Source organism: Sinocyclocheilus rhinocerous, unplaced genomic scaffold, assembly GCF_001515625.1.
Source record: "Sinocyclocheilus rhinocerous isolate Xijiao unplaced genomic scaffold, SAMN03320098_v1.1 scaffold135, whole genome shotgun sequence".
NCBI classification, from domain to species: domain Eukaryota; kingdom Metazoa; phylum Chordata; class Actinopteri; order Cypriniformes; family Cyprinidae; genus Sinocyclocheilus; species Sinocyclocheilus rhinocerous.
Window position 1 is genome coordinate 494,686 of NW_015632028.1, and position 25,447 is coordinate 520,132.

At 39.5% G+C, this 25,447-nt stretch overlaps 1 protein-coding gene and 1 long non-coding RNA gene across 3 annotated transcripts in view; one reads left to right on the top strand and one right to left on the bottom strand.

Annotated features, from left to right (window-relative positions):
• Positions 1-5,423: 5,423 nt before the first annotated feature.
• The window catches only part of LOC107742050 (uncharacterized), a 38,591-nt gene continuing 18,567 nt past the window's right edge, over positions 5,424-25,447 (bottom strand). Inside the window, exon 3 of one of the 2 annotated variants that reach the window (XR_001640275.1) lies at positions 5,424-5,484. This is a non-coding gene — a long non-coding RNA (uncharacterized LOC107742050). Of the gene's footprint in view, positions 5,485-6,716; positions 6,826-25,447 lie in introns of those variants that run through there. The other variant, XR_001640273.1, reaches the window with a different exon arrangement.
• On the top strand, positions 7,811-20,302 carry LOC107742049 (zinc finger protein 469-like). Its single transcript, XM_016554899.1, has one exon. It carries the CDS (start codon positions 7,811-7,813, stop codon positions 19,187-19,189), a length of 11,379 nt encoding a protein of 3,792 aa, XP_016410385.1. The 3' UTR covers positions 19,190-20,302.

A 25,447-nucleotide genomic window follows, 5' to 3' on the forward strand; every position in this document is an offset into this window, starting at 1 on the left:
TTCCATGTACCAGCCTGGGGTAGGAATTACTGCTTTTAAAGTGATTAACACTTTAATAGAAACCCACTACTGAGCTAATTAAAATGTCTTTGCATTCTTGTTGCTTGTAAATAGTCCTTTAAAATATCATTCTGTACTCTGATATGGAAAGTCACTGTTCAGCAAAGCTATAGAGTAATTAGGTAGTACTCTTTCAGTTTAGTCAAGTCAACAGCTGACATGAAGGATTGTAGCTTTCAGCAGAAGGCATAATATGAAAATATTATGTATAGGAGTATTGAGAGAGACTTTTTACCTGTTCCCTCCTCCTCCATCAATTATTCATAATTAATCAATAATTAAGTTGATGGTGCTGACTTTATAGGAAATGTCCGACTTCCTGTTCATCAATCATTTCAGGTACTGCAGGAAAGGCATAGAATCTGAATGCATTACACATTACATGTTTGCATGCATGTATACTGTATGTGTGTTGTGTGGAGTTTTGTGTATTGAGATGTGTTGTTTAAAGGGTTAGTTCACCCAAAAATGAAAATTCTGTCATTAATTACTCATCCTCGTGTTGACCTTCGTTCATCTTCAGAACACAATTTAAGATATTTTTGATGAAATGTGAGGGCTCTCTGACCCTCCCATAGGCAGCAAGGTAACTCGAACTAACCCTTTAATTTCAGACATAATTAAACAAGACAACATATTGAAATAAGCCATTTAACTGTCAAAATATTTAAGTCTATAATGTAAACATATGAAACTCAGTGAACAAAGACCACATGCTCAGAATCTTTCAAACTAAAAGGTTTGTGCACTGCGGCTCTTGAGATTGAGAAGACAGGAGAAATCAAGGACACATACAGACTACAGATAGTCATACACTAGACATCTTGCTGAGTCCTGTCTCTCCGATTGTTAAAAACATATGTCCCAAATTCTAAGGTCAGAGTTCATTAGCCTGTGGGCAGGGAGCCAAACTTTTGCATTCTTCACTAGAATCCCTTATCTCGTATCTCTACGCAAGACCCCACCCTGATCCACACCTGAGAACATTATCATCAGTAATGCAGGCACAACCATGAATGTGTGCATTTGTGATTGCATACATACACAAATTTGCATGTAATGCTACAAAATTTACAAAAAACCACCCTGAACACCTTAGCTAACTCATAGCGATGTTAAAACCCATTAAGCAAACTAAAACCCAACCGAACACCTTAGCAACCACAAAGCAACAACCCATAAAACTATCTGACAATCACATTTCCTTAATTTTCTGTCATGATAAGACTATTATAAAAAATAATAATAATTAAAGCCATAGTGTAGATGTTCTCTTGATGTGTTGAGCTGTGGTATTCATGTGGAAGATACAGGTTTAAGTCTGGCCTGTGACATCTTCCCTAATGCTACCTATCCAATAAAGAGGGAAAAGCCCATATAAAAAGTCAGATTAAAAAAAAAATCCTGATGTAAGTGATGTAATGTGACTGATTATAATCGCAGTTTTGTTTGGGCAAAGGTAATTCCCCTTTTAGGCGCGGAGTGATTTGCCCTGCCACTCTCCCTCCGTTTGGCCGTAACTGAACCTCAACGTCAGTTGAACATACAGCATTTTAGTTGATACAGGCATTGAGCCGAAGAATAAGGGAGTTTAGCTCATGTGGTGCTGGGCTGTCCTCTGTCTTTGAGAGCTGCTGAGAGGATATGAAAGAAAAGTGGAAGTAAACGGCACTCGTTGCCAGACTTCTAGAACTCACTTATCTTTGGCTTGAGCCAAGCTTCTTGAATCATGTCCACTGGCCAGTGTTTTACCCCAGTCTCTCTCTGTCTCTCTCTTCAAGCAAGATCTTGGGCTGAAAGCCAATCATCACAATAGATAAGTCTGATTTTAACTTTATTTGAAAAAGGTTATAGCATAATAAATGATCAACTATTAAGAGAATTTCCTCTGAAAACAGAGGTCTATTAAGAAGAGTTGAAGAGGTGAAGAATGTACACATTATATGCATGAAATGGCTGTAATAGATTAATGAATAAATATAATCTCATGCCGGGCACAGACGGAAGTCTTTGTGCAGTAACTTCACAAAGTGACTGAAGTTATTGTATCCAGTTCAGAGCGTTTCGTTTGGGGACATTTTGGTCATTAGCAGCGATCATGTATCACTTTCTCCTTTCGTCCTTGAAGTTCATTTTATGGTTAATAAAATAAAGCTGATTCAGAAGTGTGACAAAATCCTCCAGCCTGGAAGAGGAAAGACCAGTGGAGGCTGATATTTTAAAGGACTTAATTAGTGCTAATAATGTTCAAGGTCAACAGGTTCATAACGGGACTAGGAGCCTGACCCTCTTCTCAACTTATTAATGTCCCATTAGTTTAACCATCTATTGTTAACCCAAGACATTTTCTCACTTGCTCGCTGCGCGACTCGTGAGTAATGTTCCATATCCTTGTAGGCCTTTGGGAAATTGTGTCAAAAATGGGGAAAATCTCTTTTTAAACTGCCTGAAACAAAGATTCCATCATGTTTATGGAATGCTGTGGTTAGCGATATGGAAACAGACTGGGTCAGAAATTACATAGTAAAAATGGTCTGGTCTGGGGTGGAAAGGGAAAGTTTGAAGGGGGATAAAAGGGGAGCTTCTGGTACTACGCTCTGGTCTACCCCCACAACACAGAAACACATGAATGCTTCCTACTTATATCTAAAATTCTTCTCCACACTGCTCAGTACATTTCTGGAAAGGACGGTTATGAGGTAACTGTGTAGCACAACTGTCAGTAATCTCATTTCATCCTGAAATATAACCTTCCAAAAAAAAACTCCATGACTGAGAGAGGGAAAAAATCTGATATACTTCCTTCTGGTACCCATCAGCTATCGTGCATGGCAAAAGCTAAAAATAAATGGGTTTGCGAGCTACTGCAGCTGTGTTTACTTTCCAAGCTGCTATTAAAGTTCTTTAATATCTGCATATAAAACACATCAATTTTACCAAATGAGAGTTATTTTTAAGTGTCATGAAGAATTATACTTGTTAATTCACATTAAAATGCTTGCAGGATACTGAAAAGTGCCGCCTCTCATTGTTGACTTTAGCATGGGTCTAAAAACTCAAGCAAATTGCTTAAATAATGGATGTTTTCAAAAAATATTTTAAAGAGAGACGATTCTTTTGAAGGTCGGTCTGGCTAATAGTCCACTTTTCAGGCAGAGCACCAGGTGTGTGGGTGTAAATGCTGGCAATCCTTTAGCCAGTTGTTGTGTTTTTGGCGTGAGCAGACTTAAAGCGATTTAGCTGCTACCTGTGAGATGAGAGGCAGTCCCATCATCCCATGAGGGTCTGTCATAATCCTCCCAGCTTTTTAGATTTTCTTTCTGTTGTCTTTGTCTTTCCCCTTCTCTTCGAGGAGATCTTTTACCACAGTGAGCATCTGGAAAAAGCCAACAGTGTCAGGGAGGCCACCCAACACTCCTTATTGGCTTACAGGGAGATACAAGGAGCCTTTGTGTTTAAAGGTGCAGGATTCTAGAGGATGTGCCGTCTTGAGCAGTGCTATCCCAGATGGACCCTTCTTTGTTTTTGGAGCTTTGTCTGGAAGCCTGCTCACCATTCCTAAAAATGCCAGCTGAACCCCTGCAGAGCATCCAGTAAATGGCAAAGAGTTTATGGCTCTGATACACTACAGAGCGAAGTGGAGCAATGAAATGTTGATTAACTCAATGCTAAAAATTTGATTAGGCTACTTAAAAATCACCATAGTTAAATCAACATTAGATTGTCAAGTCTATGTTTCCTGTGAATAGCACAATTTATATTGAATATGATGCACAGGTTTGGTACCTTTGTAGAGCATTTTAAATTAGTCACTGGTTCTATGTAGGCAGCACACTGGTTTTTGGAACAGAGCCTGCATTTGGAGGTACTTGTGTAGAAATAAATCCACGGTGTGCATGTGTGAAAGCATAAACGATGGACACTCACTGTAGGTTTCTTGTCAGCTTCTTTGTATTTTGTGTAAGGCTTTGGCTAATGCCAGTGTTTTCCTTCTTAGTGGAAAAGAAATGATAGTTTTGGCTTTCTGTAACATCTTCTCAAGTGCTGGCTGGGAAATCAGGGTGCACTGTATCAGGCATGAATCATGTGTACATTTATCAGAATTTAGTCTGATAGTTGCACACAGGAGTAAAATCAATACCATTAGTAACAAACAAATAATTTCAGACCCCAAGAGTTCACACCTCAAGGTTATAAAGACGATTTATAATTAATTTACGCTGAAGTAATGGGCAGGTAATTGCTTGGGTTCCATATGCTGTAATTAATAGACAGATTGCCAAGGGAAAGAGACAGAATAGGACTAATGGAGGTTTAATTGGAGATGATATCTGACAGGATATTTTCTCAGAGGTGTTAAACTGTGTGTTTTCATTGTGATTCAGACCACATACAGTACATCCTGTGTGGGGTGGGAGGAGAAAAATATATCTTAGGAAATTAAGGTTTTCTCAAAGACATTTAACTGTTACAGCTTAAATGAGGAAAACACACCAAATAATTAACATTTGAGATTGTGTTCACGTGCCAAAAGATGTTTATGTATACAATGTGACGTACAAACAATCAGAACTTTCCCTCTGCCCTGAGCTTTGTGTGGGTGTGCGTGTGGTACAACCATATGGAGCTTTTGGTAGTGTGTGGGCAGGCTGATTTGACACCCGGGCTGTGGAACACACAAGCTTGCCTTAATTGACGTATAAAACTGCCTAAAATGCTGTTTTATGGAGCCATTTTCAGACAACTCTCACAGGATTTGATATCAAGTCATACTTTGCAATTAAATGTGCGACGGGCACTCTTTATTTCCTGGCCAAGTTCTCATAAACTTTAATCTTTCATGAGTAAATACAAAAAAACAAAGTTGGCTTACCAGATAGCTAAAGTTTCACCAAATATGCACTTAAATAGTGTATGGATGGATAAGTGCATTCATTCATGGTCTGCGTGTGGCAAAGACTGGCTACAGGAAGAGTAGCGATAGGGCGGGGAAGTCGAACTGACAGTTGTGAGGATATAAATGACCCCATGTTCTTTGTATGCTGACAGCTCTGGCTTTGGTGATAATTCTAGTAGGCTCATGTGAGTCCTGCAACTTCGGTCTTTGTTGTCACAGTCAGCTTGTGTTCCCCTCTGTGGCCATTCCAGGGGGCTGGCCGGCCTGGGCAAACACAGAGGGAGACGTAATGTATGGCTCCCGGCCAGATCGAGCTTTGCCTCTGCAGGGTGCTCCCAGCAGTCGAGTGGAGTTGAGTCATCCTTCAGGCCGCAGGGAAACGAGCAGACACTCCAGCTTTGACTATGACAGGAGCTGGAGAGGGGATGTGACTTTTCACAGCCAGATCCAAACCTAGGCAGGGCTCGGACTCCAGACCAACCTGCTAAATACCAGAGCCAGGTGGACGACAGGATAGAAGAGATGGCCTTTGAGAAGCAGAGTTGTTGAAGAAAACATAGCCGTTCAGTGAAACCGATTTATCTGAGATTTTCAACTGTTGTGCTTTTTTTTTATATAACATTGCAGGATATTAACTTGATGCACTAGTCAGTCATAAGACACATCTGAAACAGGGTTTTGAATTTATTTTCTTCATTTTCAGAATTTACATATGAATTGATTTGTAAAAGTATTTAGTTGAGTCCTAAAGTTCCTTCCAAAATCAACTTTGGGTTAATTTATGCTACGCTTGAAATATTAAGATGGACGTAAGTAGGGATGTACGGAATAAGTATGTTGATTTTGAGCTATTAAGCCTCAGGTTTTCTGTAGCCCGAGGTAAGAACAGTCCTAAAGCAGGCAAAATTTTAAAATAGTCACAGTTATAGTTGTCTAATTTGTAGCTGCATCTTCTGTGGAAGTTTCACTCCTTTACTCTCTTCAATATTCTTAAATGGGTTTTTTATTTATGAAATAGCAGAGAGTGATATGCTTGGGCAAGAGCAACCATCTCTAAAGGTCCTTTCACAGTGGAGACTATTATTTCCAGGCTTCTCTGCCAATAGGATACTAAGATCAGTGGCTCTTAGGAGTCAATGTGTGTAATTTTTTTTTTCTTTTTAACAGAGTGCTTCAGGGGTTTGTTCTTAGGCGAGGTAGGTTGTGCCACACCCTTATTAGTCATGCTGTCATACTTTACCAGTGAAATATTCACTGAACATACACTCAACATTATGAATTGCCTGTCTGTCAAAATGCCCCATTTGCTTCAAAAGAAATGTAATGCGTAGTTCACATGTTTTAAAACGAGTCATAGCAGAGCTCTCATACCTGACTATTTTATCAAAAGATGAGCCCAGTGCTGTAGCCTGTGGCCATGTCAAGGAAACACAAGTTGATTGCACTGCATATACAAAGCATATTAAATTTGACAGGAAAAAAAAACAGTGATTGTGGAAGAAATCTGTGAGAAGCCAATTGGTAATGTATTGGCTTGTAAGATGGAAGTAAATAGATATAGAGATAGATTACACAGTCTTTTGTCTTGTGCAAGTTGCAGTACAACCCATTTCTGAATTATATACAGCAGTGCGCTTATTTGTGGGAGGTATGAATGAGATGAAAGGTTAGGGTGACAAGTGAAAGTGAGGGAGGAAAAGTAGCTTGACCGACATTTCCCACTTTTATGCCACATGACGCAGATATATTGTTAGTGCTCTTTAATTTTGTTCTTGTACCATGCCATTATGGATTCTGGGTAATGTGTGCCACAGGGAAGAATAAATCACGTGATCAGGTTGTGGGTTTTGGTCCAGAATTTGTTGCCTCTAGGAGAAAACAGGAAAAAAAAAATCCAATAAAAAGTAAAATGCAAAAAGAGTTGTATTTTCCACATAATTTCCATAGGTCACATCTGTACACATTTTCCCACTGCTTTTACTTATGTTGATGTGCAATTGAAAGAACGAGAGGCAAGTGAAGTTGACCTGTGATTGTTTATCCCTCCATCCCCAAATGGCCTTAAAGCAAAAGGCACTTATAGTCTTTCTGGACATATAACTATTTTCTAGGGTCAGCTGCTGAAAGTACGCAGTTAAAAGGCACTTGTATACATAGATTTTCCAAGCAGAGAAATAACACTTTGCTGCCAAACTCTCAGCTGCTTATAGTCTGGCCACAGCCAAAACACACTTAGTCAAAGTAAACCTGACTATAAGCAATGTCTGGAGCACCCAAAATAGGTCATACACAATTAAATGTCTTTTCACTGAGATTTTTGTGTCATAGTAACTAGTGTGGTACATTTTGTGTACAGTTTCATGCTTTAATTTGCATTCTTGTTGATTTATGTGAATGAAGTGTAGGCCTACTGTGTGTGCCAAAATTGATGCGATTCTGCCCTCTTCAGGTGTGAAGTGGAATTTCTTGGTCTCAGTCTATTTCCCAGTGCTACAAAATAAACATTTTTCCACCCGAATGATTGCTTTCATGTGTAATTACAATTTATTAATAATGACTGAGTAGTATAGCATATTTTGATAATGTGACATTTTTACGTTACATATGTTAATGCAATATTATCTAAAGTGAAAACTGACATTTTCTTATCCTCTCTCTTCTATTTTCAGAACATCAAGATGACAGATGAACATTCCATCATTAGGGAAATAAAGAGATAAGGAAGAGAGAAAATAATCCTGTGCTTTGAACTTCTGCTACCGCAGGCTTATTGATTCTGACTGGAACACTATGTGTCCATGTCGCAGCCTGCACAGATAAGGACCAGCGTGCTAAACTATCCACACCGGCATCATGACTGAAGAGACTAAACAGCCCTTGGCTGCCAAAGAGCTGGATAATGAGTCCAAAAAACAGGATAAGGGGGCTGTGGAGCATAAAAGCTTAAAAAAGTCCCCTGAGCACTTTCACAATGTGAGTCTGGAGCCACAGGCTGTGAACAATCTTGCTAAGTTCGCAGAAAAAGAGAGAGACAACACGCAGCAACGTGAGGCTGTGATTCGGCCACAGCAGGCTGGAAAGATTGATTTTAAGTCACTGCAGAATCATTCATTCAATAGCAACAGGACGTGGCCCAGCGGCAAGGACAGCCCTCAGTCGCCTAGTGGAAAGAGTCGCAATAGAGACAAGAGTAAAAAGTCAGGAAAAGGAGAGCGTGGCAACCCGCAGCAGTTGTACAGACTGAGTATTACAAACCCACGCTCAAATCCCACAATTGGGATAGCCTATCCCCAGCAGAAAATCTCACCTCCAAAGAAGATTGAGTCTAGCAGGGGTCCTGTCTCAGGCAGCTACCGCTTCCATGTACCAAGTATTCCAGAGCGAGAGGCTGAACTGCAGCAGGAAGAACTACAGTTCAGATGTTTCCAGGAGGGCTCACCTAACCTTACTTCCCAAAGCTATACCTCACAGGCTGTTGGCGCCCCTTCTGGAGGACCTGCTCACCAAAATCCACCACAACTGCAACAGAAGCCCAGTCCAATCGAGAGCAATAGCACACAACCTGCCAATGAAACTTTATTCCCTGACTTTCAACTGAGCGAAACAGACACATGGCAGTCTTCTGATAGGACTTTCAGAAACAATAGTTTTGGCCTTAATTCACAAAAGCCAAACAACCTTGTGGACTTGAACAAGACCAATGCTAGTTTTATACCCATGCAATTTCAGTATGGATACCCATTGTTAGAGGAGTCAGCCTCTGATTCCTTTCCCTGTGATCGAAATGCACAGTCTCAAGATTACATTGATATTTCTGTTGCCCCTAACCAGGTTTCTCATAATTCATTTTCCTTTCCATCCTCTGCAGAGGGACATGAGGCCATGCAAAATAATGCACAGTTTGGTAATGACCAGGTAGAGGACAGGCAGTCATACCAGTTACACCCTAAACCACCCCAGTACATACAGACACAACATGGTGTGTCATCATCTGTTCCTAGCAATGATGAGAGCTCAGTATCAAGCACTCGCCAATCAGAGCAGAGTAAAAGTGTTTCAGATAAATCTGATTCTTTTAGTCCAGTAGACAACAGGGACACAGGCCTTGCGGTAGTGGGCAAGAGAGGCTGCCATCTTAAAAGTGGCACCACCAGCCAGAGAGTTCTTATTCAAGGCAGTGTTCATCATATTCGGAATATTGCACAAGGTTCAAGTTCCCAAATACATGTAATTAGCCCTCCACATAATGGTATTCACATCAGCCCAGGGCCTCTTGATAAAAGTGTAAGTAAACACCATGTCAGGGTATCACACCCATGGGAAGGACCAAACAAAGCCTTTCCACCACCAATCATAGACCAGACTTCTACACCTTACCCCTTTCAGTACCAACCAGCACCAGAACAGAGACCAAACGACAATAATGGCCGTATGCCTTGGCAGCAGATACGCTTCACAACTGCCATGCCAAACCAAAACAGGACTGATCTTTCCAGGCAACTGAGCAATCAACAGCTTACTTTTTTGATAGGCCCATCAGACTGGCAAGATAATAAGCCACACAAAAACAGCAACCAGAAAGATTCGAATAACTTTATCAACAAAAATACAAATGAGGGCTTCTCAAACCAAAGGCAGGACAGTGTCAAGCAAGGCTGCAACACAATTCCACCCTGTCATTTTACAAACAAGGTAGATACAAATCAAGGTCAGGTGGGTGATGCCAAGAATAAGTCATTATACTTTGGTATTAACCACTCAGTGCCAGTGACATCATCAAGAAACTGTAGCTACCCTCCGTTACATGTAGCACCCTTAGGGCTGAAGATGGTGTCACCATATGACTCTCCTTCACATTCACCTACTCAAAATCCAGCATCTAGCAGTACATGTTCATCACTCTCCCCAGCCTCCACAAACTCTGTCAACAGTAACTCTGATGACAGCCACATTTCAAAGGTTCTGTCCCCTCAGTTTTATCAGCAGCAACAGGATAAGGCATTGATATCATCTAGTAACATGAACACCAACCAGCATCACTACCATTCAGAAGCATCCAGAGGCTTGCACTATAAACAAGAAAAAACCAAAGAGAACATTGCAAGTTTCATGGCACATAACAGGCATTCAAAGTCCAACATGGACAATGGGAAAGGTTGTCTGGAGACCTACAGAACAGAAAACCATCCCCCACCTCCATATTCTGCCCACCAACTCGCCACTTCATTAGTCTCAGCAAACCTTGACCAACTGGATGTGCTTTTGACATGCAAGCAATGTGATCAGAATTTTAATAACCTCGTCTCTTTTCTTGACCATAAGCAATACTGTGGACAGCATACATTTGCACAAAATGATTTTAAAGATGTGCCAAAAGTGGAAGACATAAGGAAGTTTCAGACGGACCACACAAAAGCCATGTCATCTGGATCCAGTTACACAATTTTGCGGAGTTCATCAGATTTGCATCTGTCTCTGCTTGGACTAAACAAGAATGGGGAAATAGTGCCAGATAATGAAACCAAAGGAGATATAAAAGATGATCCAATGAAACTGATCTTACCATCTGCACCCCTGCCGGATTTAGAAATGGAAGATCCCAAATTGGATAGCCTTATCACAGAGGCTTTGAATGGACTAGGCTATCAGTCAGACAATGCAGAGATTGATAGCAGCTTTATTGATGCATTTGTTGATGATGATCTCACCACTACTAAATGCACATCAACAAGACAGACTTTGACTGCCAAAGACTCCACAACATTTGAAGGTAGAACAAACAATGAATCAACATCCAGTGAGAGATCTCAAGCTCACAGCAAATATCCTTTTGACTCAGACAGCCTTAGTTCAGACAGCAAACTCACAGACAGCTCTTTCAAAGAAAGCCAACATGAGTTGATACAGAAGGAAGTCCTCAAATCAGAAACCTCTCCAAAAGAGTCACAGTCACAGGAGTCAAACTGCACACAAATTGATAGGGAAACAAGAAAGTCAGAGCAAAGAGAAGAGGAAAATGATTACAGTTCTAAGTTTCTTCTATCAAGCAAGTTTTCTTCAAGATGTGGACTTAAAAGCTTGCAGAGTAGCACAGCATTAGTTAAAACAACATCCACCTGTGCCAGTAAAAGTCCAACAGCTCAGAAACCATTACCAACAGAAGGAAAAAGGAAGAGGACAGGTGGCGGAAGCTGGAGTAAAGAACTTATTCACAAAATTGTTCAACAAAAGAACAAGTTGCATAAACTCCATGTGAAGGGCACCAAAAACATGCAGTTTTCACTTGTGATGGAGAGAGTGACTCCTGCAGTGCAGAACCCTACTTTCAGGGAGTACGATTACGTTTCTGACTCAGATGATGACTGTGAGCCTGTGAAGATAGCCAGTCAGGGACGTCTCAGCCAGAGCATTCGTTGCAAGTACACATACACTAAAGAGTGCAAGGGGAGGATTCGTGCTGACAAGAGCCGGGAAAGTTCATGGAAACAAAACAGAAATGAGTGCTTTGATCCCAAGAAAGCTTTGGATGTCTCTCCATCCTTGATGAAAGACAACCCTGGTCACCAAAGGCTCAGAAGACGAAGCAGTAGGTCTTCCACAAGCAGTGAACTGAGCACATCAATAAGTATTTGCAGCGACCGCATTGGCAGCCCAAAAAGTACTGATCATACAGATTCTGACTCTGAGAAACGAATAGAAGTACAGAGGAAAGATCAAGACTCTCTTGAACAGAATGCATTCGAAGAATCACCAGCAAGGATACGGAAAGAGTCTAGTACATCACTGGCTTTGACCGTCACAAAAAATACAAAAAGGTACAGCACTGATAAGATACGACTCACTGAGCACAAGGATCGGTTCACTACTTCAAAATGTTCAAGCATTATCTGTAAGACTGAAGAGACTGCATCAGAGCATACAATGACTAAAAGTACTGTCAGCCTTGCCAGATTCAAAACCTCCAGAGTGGAAATAGAGGAAAAAGGGGACCACTACGGTTTTGAGGCAGGAATTCTTGCAACCACAGAAGAGCCATTCAAAAAAGTTTACCCAAAAAATATCACATCACCAAGAGGGTCTGGTATAACACTAAATCCAATGGAAACCACCAACAATAGAGATTCTAGCCATGTTTTTAAACTCAAAAAAGATGCTGTCACATCAAAGGGTAAATCCCACAAGAAAAGAACAAGTAGTTCTGAATTTTCAGCACCCTTTTTTGAGAAAGCCAGCAATGACAGCATATCAAGTGAAGAAGCCAGCAGAAGCTCAAATGATCTGTTCCCTGACCCCACACCTCTTTGCAGTTCACTTGTGGACAAAGTCTGTTTATCACCTTCAAAAGTCCATGATGCTACAGCACAAAAGAATGGACAATGTCTCATTCCCTATCCTTCACAACATGATCAGAGTCTAATAAAGTCACCCCTTTCTTTTGACACAACATCGATGTTTGGTGACCTTTCAGTGGGAGGTTTTGAGAACAATCTTTATCCAGATATTCAGCTTGCCAAAGAGAGCTTTAGTCCTCTGGAAACCACAACAGATAAGAAGGAACTTTTTGAGTCGTCATTCTCACCATTCTTAGAGCAGAGAGACTGGAATCTGATGGTTGATGTTACTCCTGTGCTGCCAGAAGAGATTTCTCAGTACAAAGAGGACTCTGACTCAAATGAGAATAAGACCAATTTTATCCATGTCCCATTTGCTTTGCCAGAGAAATTAATGGACTACAATCCAAATCTCAACAGTAGCGTGTCAGTTGATGATCTGGAAATAAAAAGGATAGTTACAGAGCTTGAGAGTCAGCTGCAAACAGCCAAGCTTAGCAGCCCTCCACCATTAGACAGTGAGCTTCCAAAACCGTTAACCATGAGCAAATTCTCTCCACTGAGACTTGACCCTGACAGTGAAGAAGAGGACAGTAGTTTAGAGATGAACTGTTCCTCAGAAAATCTGCAAATTGCCAGACCAGTAGACTCACAATCAGCGCTGTTCTCAGAACCTGACTTACCATGGTCTAGTCCGCTCACATTTGGATTGATGTGTGGACAGCAAGGTCTTCATACGCCAATGCATCCCTCTACTATCAACACACCAACTGATTCAGAACATGACCATTTGGATGTAAAGGACGGCATGGGGCTCACCATTTTGAACACAGAAAAAGGTTCACCTACACATCCAGAGGACAAAACAGAGAAGAATGACTGCTTGGACAAGTCAGAAGAAATGCTTGAGCATGAAATTTACACAGAAAATCTGATGAAGAGCTTGGAAGTGATCTCAGATTCTTTGTCTTCAGGTTTTACATCACCTCAGTCATCTCCTAATCAAGAGAGTGTGGTTCCTGAGGAACATGAAAAACAAGACCATGAACACTCTGAACAAAATGAGTCTGAGCATATGGAATCTAGAAACGCAGAAGCAGAGCTCACAAAGTTCTCAGTGGAGACAAGCACATTTAACACAAACACAGCTAAACTAGAAGAGACAACCAGTGACATTTCTGGGTCAGGCAACAGAACAAAAGTCAGCCTAAATGAGACTAGCAATGACACTCTTCACAATGAATTAGTAGCTAATGAACAACAGCTTGCTGAGAGTTCCTTTGAGAGTCCACAAACTACATACTGTGTGAACTCAAATGAAATCGACTCAAATAAATCTTCAGTCTCCATATATGAACCCAAGTGTGAGTCCTCTGTCAGCCAAACTGAGAATGCTGAGTGTGATACACAGTTTGGTATTAAAGACTCAAATAATGCTATCCAAAATCCAGACTTCTCCAAAATATTCCACTTCTCAGCATCCCCTACCATACCAAAAGACGAAAACACACTGTGTGTAGGAAAAACACAGAAATGTGATGAAGATTCAGCTCTAATTGCAAATCCAGAATTATTTTCTGAAGACAATGGACATGCATCTGACAAAACAGGTGGAACAACAGACTGTCAGTCTAAGACAGACATCCAACAGCCCATTTCAAACATCAAGTCTCCTCATTGTGAAGACCACTTATCAACCCATTCACAATTAAACAATACACAGCAGGTGGTTTCTCCTAAACATCTTCCTGTTGTTCAAGATGAACATGAATATACAGCCAGTGTGGAGAGGATCATGCCTGATAAGACATTGTTTTCTGTGCAATCAGAATGTGAAGAGAATCAACAAAAGAACACAGAGCAGAGTTCTAAACTTCTTATTTTGAATCAAGCACCAGAGTTTTCCTACAACTCTATCCAAAGTCCTTCTGAGCTGAAAGATAATGGTCCACTACCAAGCACAGTTACCCCTGCACTGAGTAAAAACAGACCAGCCCTGGAAGACAAGAACTCAGATAAAATTAATATTGGCAAGTCAGATAGTATTGATCCAGCAACAACAGAATTAAATAATTCATTTAATCCCCATCTGGATTTAGTAGAAATCACAGAGAGTAAATTTTCTAGCCCTGTAACACTGTTGACTGTGGACAAAATCTCAAAAAAAACTTTTTCTGAGCATGCTGGGGCATTGGATGACTCTCAAGATACAGGTGCACTGTATGATTTGAAACTCAGCCCCCTAAACTACAGTGAAACAAGTTTCAATGACTACAACTTCACCTCTAAATGTTTAAACAAAGACCAGCCTGATGTAAAATCAAACTCCACAGACAGTTACATTCTCAATGTCTGTGCCTTCTCTCTTGATGAACCATCATCATCCAGCCCAACATATAATGCAAATGAACAAGAGCCAAATATTCAGGGTCACCTGACTGGACTTGATATACCCGAAACCTCTATAAATAACAACCAAAATTATATAAAATATTCAAGTGTCTTAGCTTCCTGCAGTAATTATGTTGAGGAAGGCAGTACAATTGACTCTGAACAAGTCTTAAAACTTAACCAAACTGACATGAATGGTAGTCACCTTCCACCTGAAACTGTTGATTACATGGATCTGCACCTCAAATTTCACAAGAAAGCATATTCTGAAAAGCTAGACCACCAGATGATCACCAGTGAACATGATGCAATGCAGAGGTCAACAATGTTAGACATTAAGGAGATACCTAATCCACTGATACACTGTGCAAAAGCAGCATCCATGGGTCTTACATTCACATCTATCCAAAATGAAGGACCAAGTCTACAGTCAAATGAAACAAAAACATCACCAAAAAAGGGTGGTACACAGAATGCAGTTCAAGGAAAATTTCAGTGTGAAATATGTGCAATGTTCTTTCGCACACAACCTGGACTTAAAAGACATAAAGCCATGAAGCATGTAGTAAAGACTGAAGGAATTTCTCCCATTGAAAATCTAAATATCAGCAGTCAAATGTTCATGCCCATTTTAATGCCACACCCAACAGAAAAAGCACTGAAAGGTTGCATGGATGTTATAAGTTCAGCAGTTCTTTCACATCCAAACAGAAGTGAAATCTCAGATGGACAAGGACAGCAAGCAGATCCACATTTGATCGTTCAAGGGATTCCAAGTGATTCTGATATGTCAACTATCCCAGAAAGTTGTAATATTGATCAGACAACTTCTCTAAATGAAAAAGCAAATAACAGTAACACCACTGTGGACATGAGCAGTGAAATGTTTGCTCCAAAACTGGTAAAGCAAGACACATTTTCAGATGAAATACTCAGCACTCTTAAAACGGATATATTGCAGGCTATCTCTCCAGATTTTCCCTCAATGGTACAACAAAACTGTCCTAAGTCACCTGAAAAACAGGTCCCAAATAGCAGTCACAGCTATCATGATGTCAGTGTGAGGGAGGAACAGAAGAGCATGGTAGCAACTATCAGCAGTGAAGAGCAAAAGGAAGAAACATCTTCCATAGGGCATTCTATATTTCATAAGAAAGGAGACCCATATGACATTGACGATGTTGTGACACAGCATTGTGCTATTACCCCAAAATATGTTCAGACAGAAGATGTCCACTATCCACTTGGGGATTCTGCTGTGGCTATCAAGCATGAGAACACCTGTTCTCCTGCAGAAGACAGTCATGTACTTACTGGTACTTTAGGAATAGGACCTGATCTCAAGGCTTTCTTTGAGGACGAAAGCACTTTTTCTCAATTATTCCCAAGAAATGATGACAGGAAGCGAAAGAAATGTGCAAGGGTCTATGGTAAAAGCAACAAAAAGCAAAAACAACAGTCCTGTTTAATTTTAGACTGCCCTCTTACTGGTGCCTTTATTGATAAGTATGAGGAGTCTAAAGAAAATAAGATGAGGCACAAGTTTAGCAGTGACACAAATGACCCTTGTGAATATGAAACCATTGAGCTGACTCCCAAAAGCTTAGTAAAGAGTTCTATAGAGAATGCATGTAATTCAAAAGATGACCTAATGGATAAACAAGCTGGTTATGAGGAAAATGTAGAAACTGGCATTAAAGTATTTTTATGTGAAAAAGAGGGCACAATTAGACAACCCTTAGAGCATCAGGATGATTCGCATGATTACATTGTGCCAGAGAACACAGTTCCTCAGGAAGATTGTAAACCAGAGGTTCCTGCTACAGCCTGCCTTCTCCAAATGGTCTGTGTTCAAGAAAATGTCTCTTGTTCGCCAAGCACTGAGATACCAAACCTTAACACGACAATTCAGCTTCCTGTACCATTTTTTGAGCCTGAGAGAGATATGACTTTGGTTGAGACTATTACAAGCACAGAACTGAAGGACCCTGAAAGGCCTTGCAAAAAGCCTGTGGAGCGGAAGTGTAGGAAACGCATTGAACCTGGACTCAAACCTAAGCATAAGCAGTACAAATGCAAAGTGTGCTTCACATGGTTTCTCACCTTAGGTGAGCTCGACTTCCACAAGCTCTCTCACAATCCATCACCTCCCCCAACTTGCTATATGTGTGTCCAACGCAAGTTTAGCTCACGGGAACAACTTAGGGACCATCTCAGGGAGAAACACGCCAAAAACAAAGCAGGTTTTTGGACTTGTGGCATGTGCTTGAAAGAAATTTCAGATGTCTGGATGTACAATGAACACTTGCGTGAGCATGCCACACAGTTTGCACGAAGAGGCCAGTCTCAGAACTCCCTCTTGGACATGCCTGGGTGTTTCATGCAGGAAAATGCTGTTAAGAACTTCATATCTTCAATAATGCATCATCGACCCAGCAAAGCTACAAAAGGAGACAACCTTAAATCATCATCTAAGGAAGAGAGAAGAACTTCTTTAGATGTTAATGGACAAGAGTTGAAGGTTCCAGAGGAGTTTGATTCCACAAGTCTGAAGACTAAAACAAGTATTGGGGGAGGAAGTAAACATTGTGTGCTGACAACGCTTGAGGTTCTACCTAAAGCAGAGACTCCTTCCAAAAATGCTGAGATGCATCCTAATTGCAAAGACCCTTCAAGGGACTGTCACCACTGTGGCAAGCAGTTTCCAAAGCCCTTTAAACTCCAGCGTCACTTAGTGGTTCACAGCTTGCAAAAGATTTTCCTTTGTCACAAATGTCCAGTGTCCTACCAAGAGGCAAAGGAGCTTAAAGACCACCTTAAAAATGATCATGAGGAGACAGATGAGCCAGACTCAAAGCATACCACACTGTATACTTGTGAACTCTGTGCCGATGTCATGCATGTAATTAAGAAGTCCTTCATCTGCAGTACCTGCAACTACACGTTTTCCAAAAAGGAACAGTTTGATCGTCACATGGAGAAACACCTTGCTGGAGGGAACAAGATCTTCAAATTCAGGGGAGTCATGAGACCTTGCAAGCCTTTTAATTCAAAAGATGAAATATCTGACATGCCACCAAGCAAGAGAAAGAAGGCAATGGAGAGCAGCTTAGACATGACAGCATCACACATGCAAGGCATCCCATCAGTGTTGCCAACCATAGATGACACTGCACAGAATAGTATGGAGGACCATTCTACTGAAACAAACAATACCAATGTGAAAATTGAAGATGTAGCCGAGAACTTCCCTGAAGTTGCCAAGGACATTATAGAGTGTACAGTGCAAACTGATTCTGCAGAACAGAGTCTTTCATCAACAGAGCTGAAGGAAGAGGATGAAAGCTCTTCTCCATCTCATAAAATCCAAGCGTATGAGCCCAGGGAAATCAGTGCAACTGACAAAGAAGCTCTGACAGAGATTTGTGACGTTAAAATAGAAGATGACTGTTGCACAATTCCAACAACATTGTTAGATTCAGAGATTAACATTGACATAATTTCCAGACAAAACGAAGACAGGGTGGAGACAAACCCTTCAGTAAGCCTTGAAAATGCAAGTGAACATGGGGAAATAACAGACTCAAGTGTATGCACCATTCATGTATGCGGTCAAACAGACATAAGTTTACCAAAGCAAGACATTCAAGGTCTCTCATCTTGCAGTGACTTTGAACTCTCATCTGTGAAGCAGTCTTTAAATGAGACAAGCTACTTGAAGCAGGATCAAACAATCGAGACTTTATTCTCCATCAAGAGAAATGAGAATAAAAATGATGTTCACACTCATGACAGTGAACATCCGACTACTGGCCAGGCTAAGCACATAAATATGGTAAAATCTGAGGAAACTTTGAAACATAGTCTTGAAAATAACCCAAGGTGCCTTAGTACCACTGATTCTGCACGTCACACCAACATCTCTAATACATGTGAAGAAAAGGACTCAACCAAACAACAAAAGAAGAGGAAAGAACTTAAGACACCTCACAGCTCTCAGAGAACACCATCTCCAACTGCAAGGGAAAATTTGGGCATTGACCCAAGAGTCAAAAAGAAGTTCAGACCTAGCAGAAGTGAAAATATTGATGGTCAAAGGAAAACCGATCTTCCCAATGACTATCCAGTGCTTACATCAGTAAAGGATGACACAGTCAGCAACAAAATAATCTCCAAGCATAAAATAGCATCTTCTAATCTGGGTCTTCACCTAAAAAAAGGTTCTGTAGATTTCACACAAAAAAAGGTTGAGATTGTACGTCACTTCAACGGAGATTGCAAAGGGAAAAAGAGCATTCCTAGGAGACCCGTCCATTCCCCTTCTTCCAGGGTCTCCACCCTGAACAATTCATTTAATAAATCACGGTCCAAGCCAGGGGTCAGATCCATAGAGACTCAGTCATATCGTACTGCAGAGTCACAAAACAACCTCCTCAGCCAGCTGTTTGGCCAAAGACTAACTAGTTTTAAAATTCCTTTAAGGAAGGACACTTCAGAATCTATTAATTAAGGATTAAATGGATGCTATTAACGAGGAGGTAATTAAGTGATCCACTAGGCATGTTATTAAGGCAGTTTATTCATGAGACTAGGATTGTATGCCCCCTCCTCTGTGAAATCATTTAACTCCTTGTTTAGTCACTTTATTGCATTCCTCTTGTAAATGTGTATTTACATATATGTGAAGACCAACAAAAAAATGTATGAATATAGGATGAATTTGTTGGTTACAAATGAGTTTATTTTCTCTATTTTATAGCAGACCATTATCTCTAAGAGAGTGTATTTCATCAACAACAAAGAAAGGTTTTTGGAAAAGAATTTACTTGAAAATGAACTGAGAATATTTGAGTTCCTAATAATGCATGACACTTTTACATTACATGTTCTTAGATGTTTTCCTAGCAACAGGACCAAAAGACATCCTAAGTCTGGAACATGTCAATGTGCCTATTTTATATGCTTCAGAGAATTACTCCTTCATACTCTTTTACTTTACTGTATTGCGAAGACACTCATTAGTATTAGATTTTGTATCACTAATTGGTGCTATTTTATTATTATTATTATTATTTGTGTAATGTGAACACAATGTCTTATAACTGAAGGGAACATGTAGCAATTACAGTCATCATTGCTGGTACTCAACAGTTTTGGAGTAAATTACACAAAAATACTGTGTAAGATCAATCAAAAAGAAAGGGTTCATTTGTGTCTTAAATTGATGTGTTCAGAGGAGGGCAAGGGAAAAGCCTTTTCCAAAACTGAATTTAGTTTAATTTCATCTATACTATGAACTCAGGTGCTATTATTGCACATGAAACCCTTAGGAATTCTTCCCATGCACTGATGTTACCATACAAAAACCCCACACATGATCATCAATAATGTCCCCCAGTTCTTTAATTATTACTATTTACTAGAACAAAAGGTGCTTTGTCATGTTTATATGTATCTTATATTGTATAATATTGTAGGTTGATCTATTCCAGTGCAATGCATAATGTCAAAGTTCTATTTTAATAATGTGCAAAAGATGAAGAGAAAAAGAAAAATACAAAGCCTACTGAAGGCTTATGAGTGGATCACAAAGTGCATCATATAAACTTGGTTATTAAAAAAAATATTTGCATTAAGCCTTTTGTGTCTTAGTCTTCTTTGATGGTTTCCTTTGTTTCAATTTGACAGATCCACTGCATGAAATATGTGCTTATAATTGCTTACAATGTTTAATCCTGAGAGAAATTTCTCAAAATACAATGTAAAAGAATGAACGGTGTGCAGTGTGTGATAAGAAATGGAGAGTACATCTTTGTTGTGTCCTTTGAATTCACATTTAATGATCACTTTAAACTGACATCAAATTGAATAGGTGAAGATCATAGAGCCATCAAGAGTTGACAACCTGTTTTGCAGGGAGAATGGAAGCTTTGATCAGAAATGACATGTAGTCTTCCAAAAACAATTGTGTAACATATATAAACACAAACAATGGAATCCAAAATGAAGACCATTACTAAAAATGCTTCTATTTTGCATTTTTCTCATTTAGTTTTTTTTTTCCATTTCAGATACAATATAACGGTGCAGTATAACAATTAGAGTGAACAGCTGAATTAAATGCTGACTTTCTAAGTATTTGGTTTGTCCACTTCTGCTTTAATGACAGCATAACTCAAGCTGATATGAAATGCTGTGTATGTTTGTTGTGTAATACCTGATGATCATGTTTAAAAAAGTCACACAAAAAAAAAAGTTAAAATTCTAATTCGGAATCTTAATTTTTCAGTACAGTCTTCGACTTTTGAACCCCACTGTATTTATGCATTAATTTTAGACCATTCACATCCTAAAGCTAAAATTTATTTTGATTAGTTTACCCTTCAGTAACGCCAAACTATGCTCTAATGAGAATTGTCACGAATAACGGTTTTGTTTTGTTTTTTTTAGTAAACAGTAATTCCTCTGCTCAAAAACAATGGCACATCATTCCATAATCATTCATACACAATAGCACAATAATTACCCAAATAAGAGCTTCTACTGGTTATGCAAATGCACATCGCAAACAACAGGAAATTAAGTTTGGCTGTTTGATTACCATTACTTATTTGTTGCTCAGAAAATGACTAACACAGACAGTCATTTCAAGCTGACTTATCACTGTGTGTTTAGTGGCTTGTATCCCTACGTGAACCTTATTCACCTTCACATAGGAATAAAAAGCCATAAGACACAACAGCAGTAATAGGAGCATGGCAGTGAGGGAACTCCCTGGCTTTGACCAAAGATGTAGGGGCCCATATTGGAGGCACCTGGTAGAAGAAAGAAAGAGGAAGGAAAAAGATTGATAACTCTGAAATAGATATGACAAAGCTAAGCAGTCAGAAAGACAGATGTTATATTGTGAAAATTATATTATGATCTCAGCTATCATTATGTGTCACAGTAGGCATCAAGAGCGAGGCATTTTCAAGACAGCTACGTTTCTGTGAGGTCTAATTCATTAATCAATCAATACAAATGTCTTACCATGCGATACACAAAAAAAAGCTTCTGTAGCCGTGAATAATGTGATAATGCCACTGATTACGCTTTTGGTTTCAACCAAATATGCTGTGAAACTCATGATTAAATGTTCATTTAATTATGCAAACAGTGATTAGTTCAATTATTCTGAGCAAATTTTACCACAATGCAAGGTGCTCACTAAACTACAGTTACCGAATACTAACGAATGAATTTAGGCTATATGCAGAAAAAAATGTTGCAAATGGTCAGGGCGGCTGATTTGAATTATTGACTGTCAATCACTCACGAAAAAGAAAACTTTTCATTGGATTTTCTCTCAGTGCTGTTTGTTGGTGCCAAGCAATAATTGTACGGCTCCTTGTCAGGGCTGTTCTGATAATTTCATTTTAGAGCAAAATCTCCTGGGAAACAGGACAGCTTTGCTCTTTGAAGTGGAGTGACATTATCACTGTGGCTGGCCATGAAAATAGCATCAGATTCGCCATACTGCCACTCACAGAGGGCTGTAGATCAGGGCTAGATAGAAATGGGCGACTGGTCAGCGGTAATGACATGGAGTCTAAAGGGAACAGAGGCCATCTTCAATCTCACCTTTCAATCCCAGCAACCCCCAGTCACCATTCAGCAGCGCATAGTGCCACTCGCAGCTTTTGTCACTGATGGAAAATTACTGGGGATTCCAATGCATTGCCCCGATGTCAAAGATGGAGTGCGACAGCAGGAGAAAAAGTGATAAATGAGACTCTATTTGGTTCGGGGAGAGCTTTCAGCTCCCTGGGCCACAACACAATATTTAATAGAAAAAAGTCATTTTGTTGTTAATTTATGACTCATTTGGGGGATAATACCAGGCTGTCATCCACTTACAAGAGTAACAGGTAAAGATGATTTGATAAGAAGGCTCCCCAGGCTTCCCAGTGCCAGAAAACAGGAAATGCGACACACAGGTAATGCCTCAGATGGAGGATGCCCATGTGTAAACCAGCATGAGTTATGATTATGTTTTGTCAGTATCAAGGCATGAATGAAAAGCCAGCACCGCAAGCCACCAGCACTTCATAATAATAGCAAACAAATGACAGACAGAAAAATCTAAATCAGTCCCACTTTAGCATTTAAGTGTGTTTAATTTACATTCTGTATTTTTTATGAATATGAAATACATTTAACACTAATGTAATGCTCAGTATACTCCGTAAAAAAATATCTGAAAACATAATTGCAGTGCATTTTATATTATACAGTTAAGTATGATTAAAGTTTTAAATTTAATATAACACTATTAAAATGTTTCTAATTTGTACAGAAAATACTGTAAAAAAGCTACAGTAAATCAATATTATCCAATGGTACCTCAAGTGGAAAAACTGTAAATGTTTAAACATCGCATTATATGTCATTTTACTGTAAAATATTCAAAAATGTATGGTTTTTGGAAGTAAAAAATTTTTTTTTTTAACAGATACTTTACAGTGGAAAACAGTAAAAGGACATTCCCAGAAGTCAATGTGTAGCATCACATATGATTATATATTTTTAGAATACATTTTGTTTTTTCTAATATCGTATCGGTGTTTTATGCTACATTTGCTGTTATTTGGTAAAAGTTTATTGAATTATTTTAGTGTCATGTGTCCCTGATGTGTTTTGTGTATAACCTTTTGCAATTTGCACCATCTATATATACACACAAGTATTTTATGAACAACCTTCATAAGATGAACTTTAATTAATTATTGTGGCTTTCTGTTTTACTATCCGTATTATTATGGTGATAATGAGTACATTTAAAAGTTATTTACTGTAAATTTAACAATGTTTTTATGATGGTTCAAAACACATGATCGATATTCATTTTTACTAGTCTTTAAAGCACTAAATGACATTAGAAAGTCCAAAATGTAACAAAGTTATATCAAATCTTCACTATTTAACAAATTAAATTAGACAAGCTCCATACATTACATTATTAAAAAGCACCTGAAGCACCTATATATATTTAAATACTTTTTTTTTCTTATTTCCTTTTTTAAAACACCCAAATGCTTTTATTGCTGTTCTTTTTTTCTTAATGTTCTTCTATTCTGACCTGTGAATCACTTAAATTATGTATGAATGGTGCTATATAAGCACAATTACTATTATCACAACTGAGGTTAAATTTTTTTTTACAGCACATGAGAATACCTTTAAAAACGTATCCAGTCTTCATTGAAAGACTGTTTTCGAAGCTCCATGCCATATGCCTGCTTATCTGATCCTCCTTGCTTTGTGAGTTTTAGACTAGCCTGTCAGAAATAGGAGGAAAATGCTTTAAAGAGACGAAAAGTATGAGTGTGGGAAAGACACAAGTGATGGTCCCTCAACAGCCTGCGCAGTCAAACTATTCCTCACTGTTTACTCACAGCTTCGAGAAGCTGTGTATGCATCACAGGGCTTTGAAAGGCACATCTGAACTACAATGGTGTTCTTTTGAAATGTCGAGCAGTCTCACAGGTCGCATTAGATGCCACCTGCTGTCAGCACTCGCTGCAGCAAAGCAAAGGAGTCCTTGATCTCCTTGAAACAGAGCAAGAGAACTTGAGTGCATGTCAGTCATTTCAAAACATATGGCTGAAGACCATGTAAGTGGCACACGGTTCACTCAAGGTCTCGGTTTAATGTTCTACTTAGATTTTAAAATGATTGCGGCTGCACACCAAACAAACCAGGTGGATATCAGGCCGCGTGACCTCTGAGATTGGGGTGAGCACAAAGTAGACAGTGAGCAGCGTCTGTGTAATGAGTTGTCGCCCCCGAAAACCATCATCTAGCATGGGTTGTGCATTTAGATTGGCCAAGGTACACGCTGATGAGCTCTCAAATTGTTCCCGCAAAAAGTTCAGCGGAAAACAAGTCTTAAGCCTGGGGGTAAAACTCAATTAATTATTAATGTGGTGTGTCATAAAGCACAGGATAAGACTCGAAGGGAAATGCTAAACACCTCAAAGCTAAAATAATACCTCTGCTTGGGTTCTCTGTGATTTGGAATACAATTAAAAACTCAATTTTAAAGGTTTGCGAGAGTAATAACGGCACAAGATTAATTCACAATTGGAGAAATGGCCGTTTAGGGCCATCAGACATTTCTGGCTTGTTAGCAGTGCGGTTTATTCTCCTCCCAGAGGTAATATGTCATACTTCATTAATTCTTAATAGACAGCCTGAAACAGTGCAACTATTCATATTTCACCACTGCTACATCCTCTCCTTAACTGTCATACCCCTAAGGCATTTTTCCCCCAGTGTGAATCACGGTTTGCACTAGCATTGCATGTGTCTGAGCAAGAGAGAGTGTGTGTGTGTGTGAGATCGCAACTGACAAGGGTACAGCCCGCTAACAGACAACTTAAAATGTCAGGGAATCCAACTATCAGGCGGCTCAGAAATGACATGGGCCGTGGCGGTACCATATTTGATGGTAAATCCCAGTGCTGGCTGTGGCTCACTCAGATTAGCGATGTGATTCGGGGTAGACGTCAAACTACTGAGGACAGGCTGACGTTTAATTACATCAATTACAAAATTGAGAGCGTTAGAGTGAATGAGCAGCATTGATGAACAAACACCGCCGGCTCGGATTAGAGGCAAATTCAACATGCTAGATAAACAGTCCAAAAAAAAATACATCTGTCTGTTAATACATACAAAATACATCTAGACTTCAAATAAATATTTATCTAAATAATAATAATAT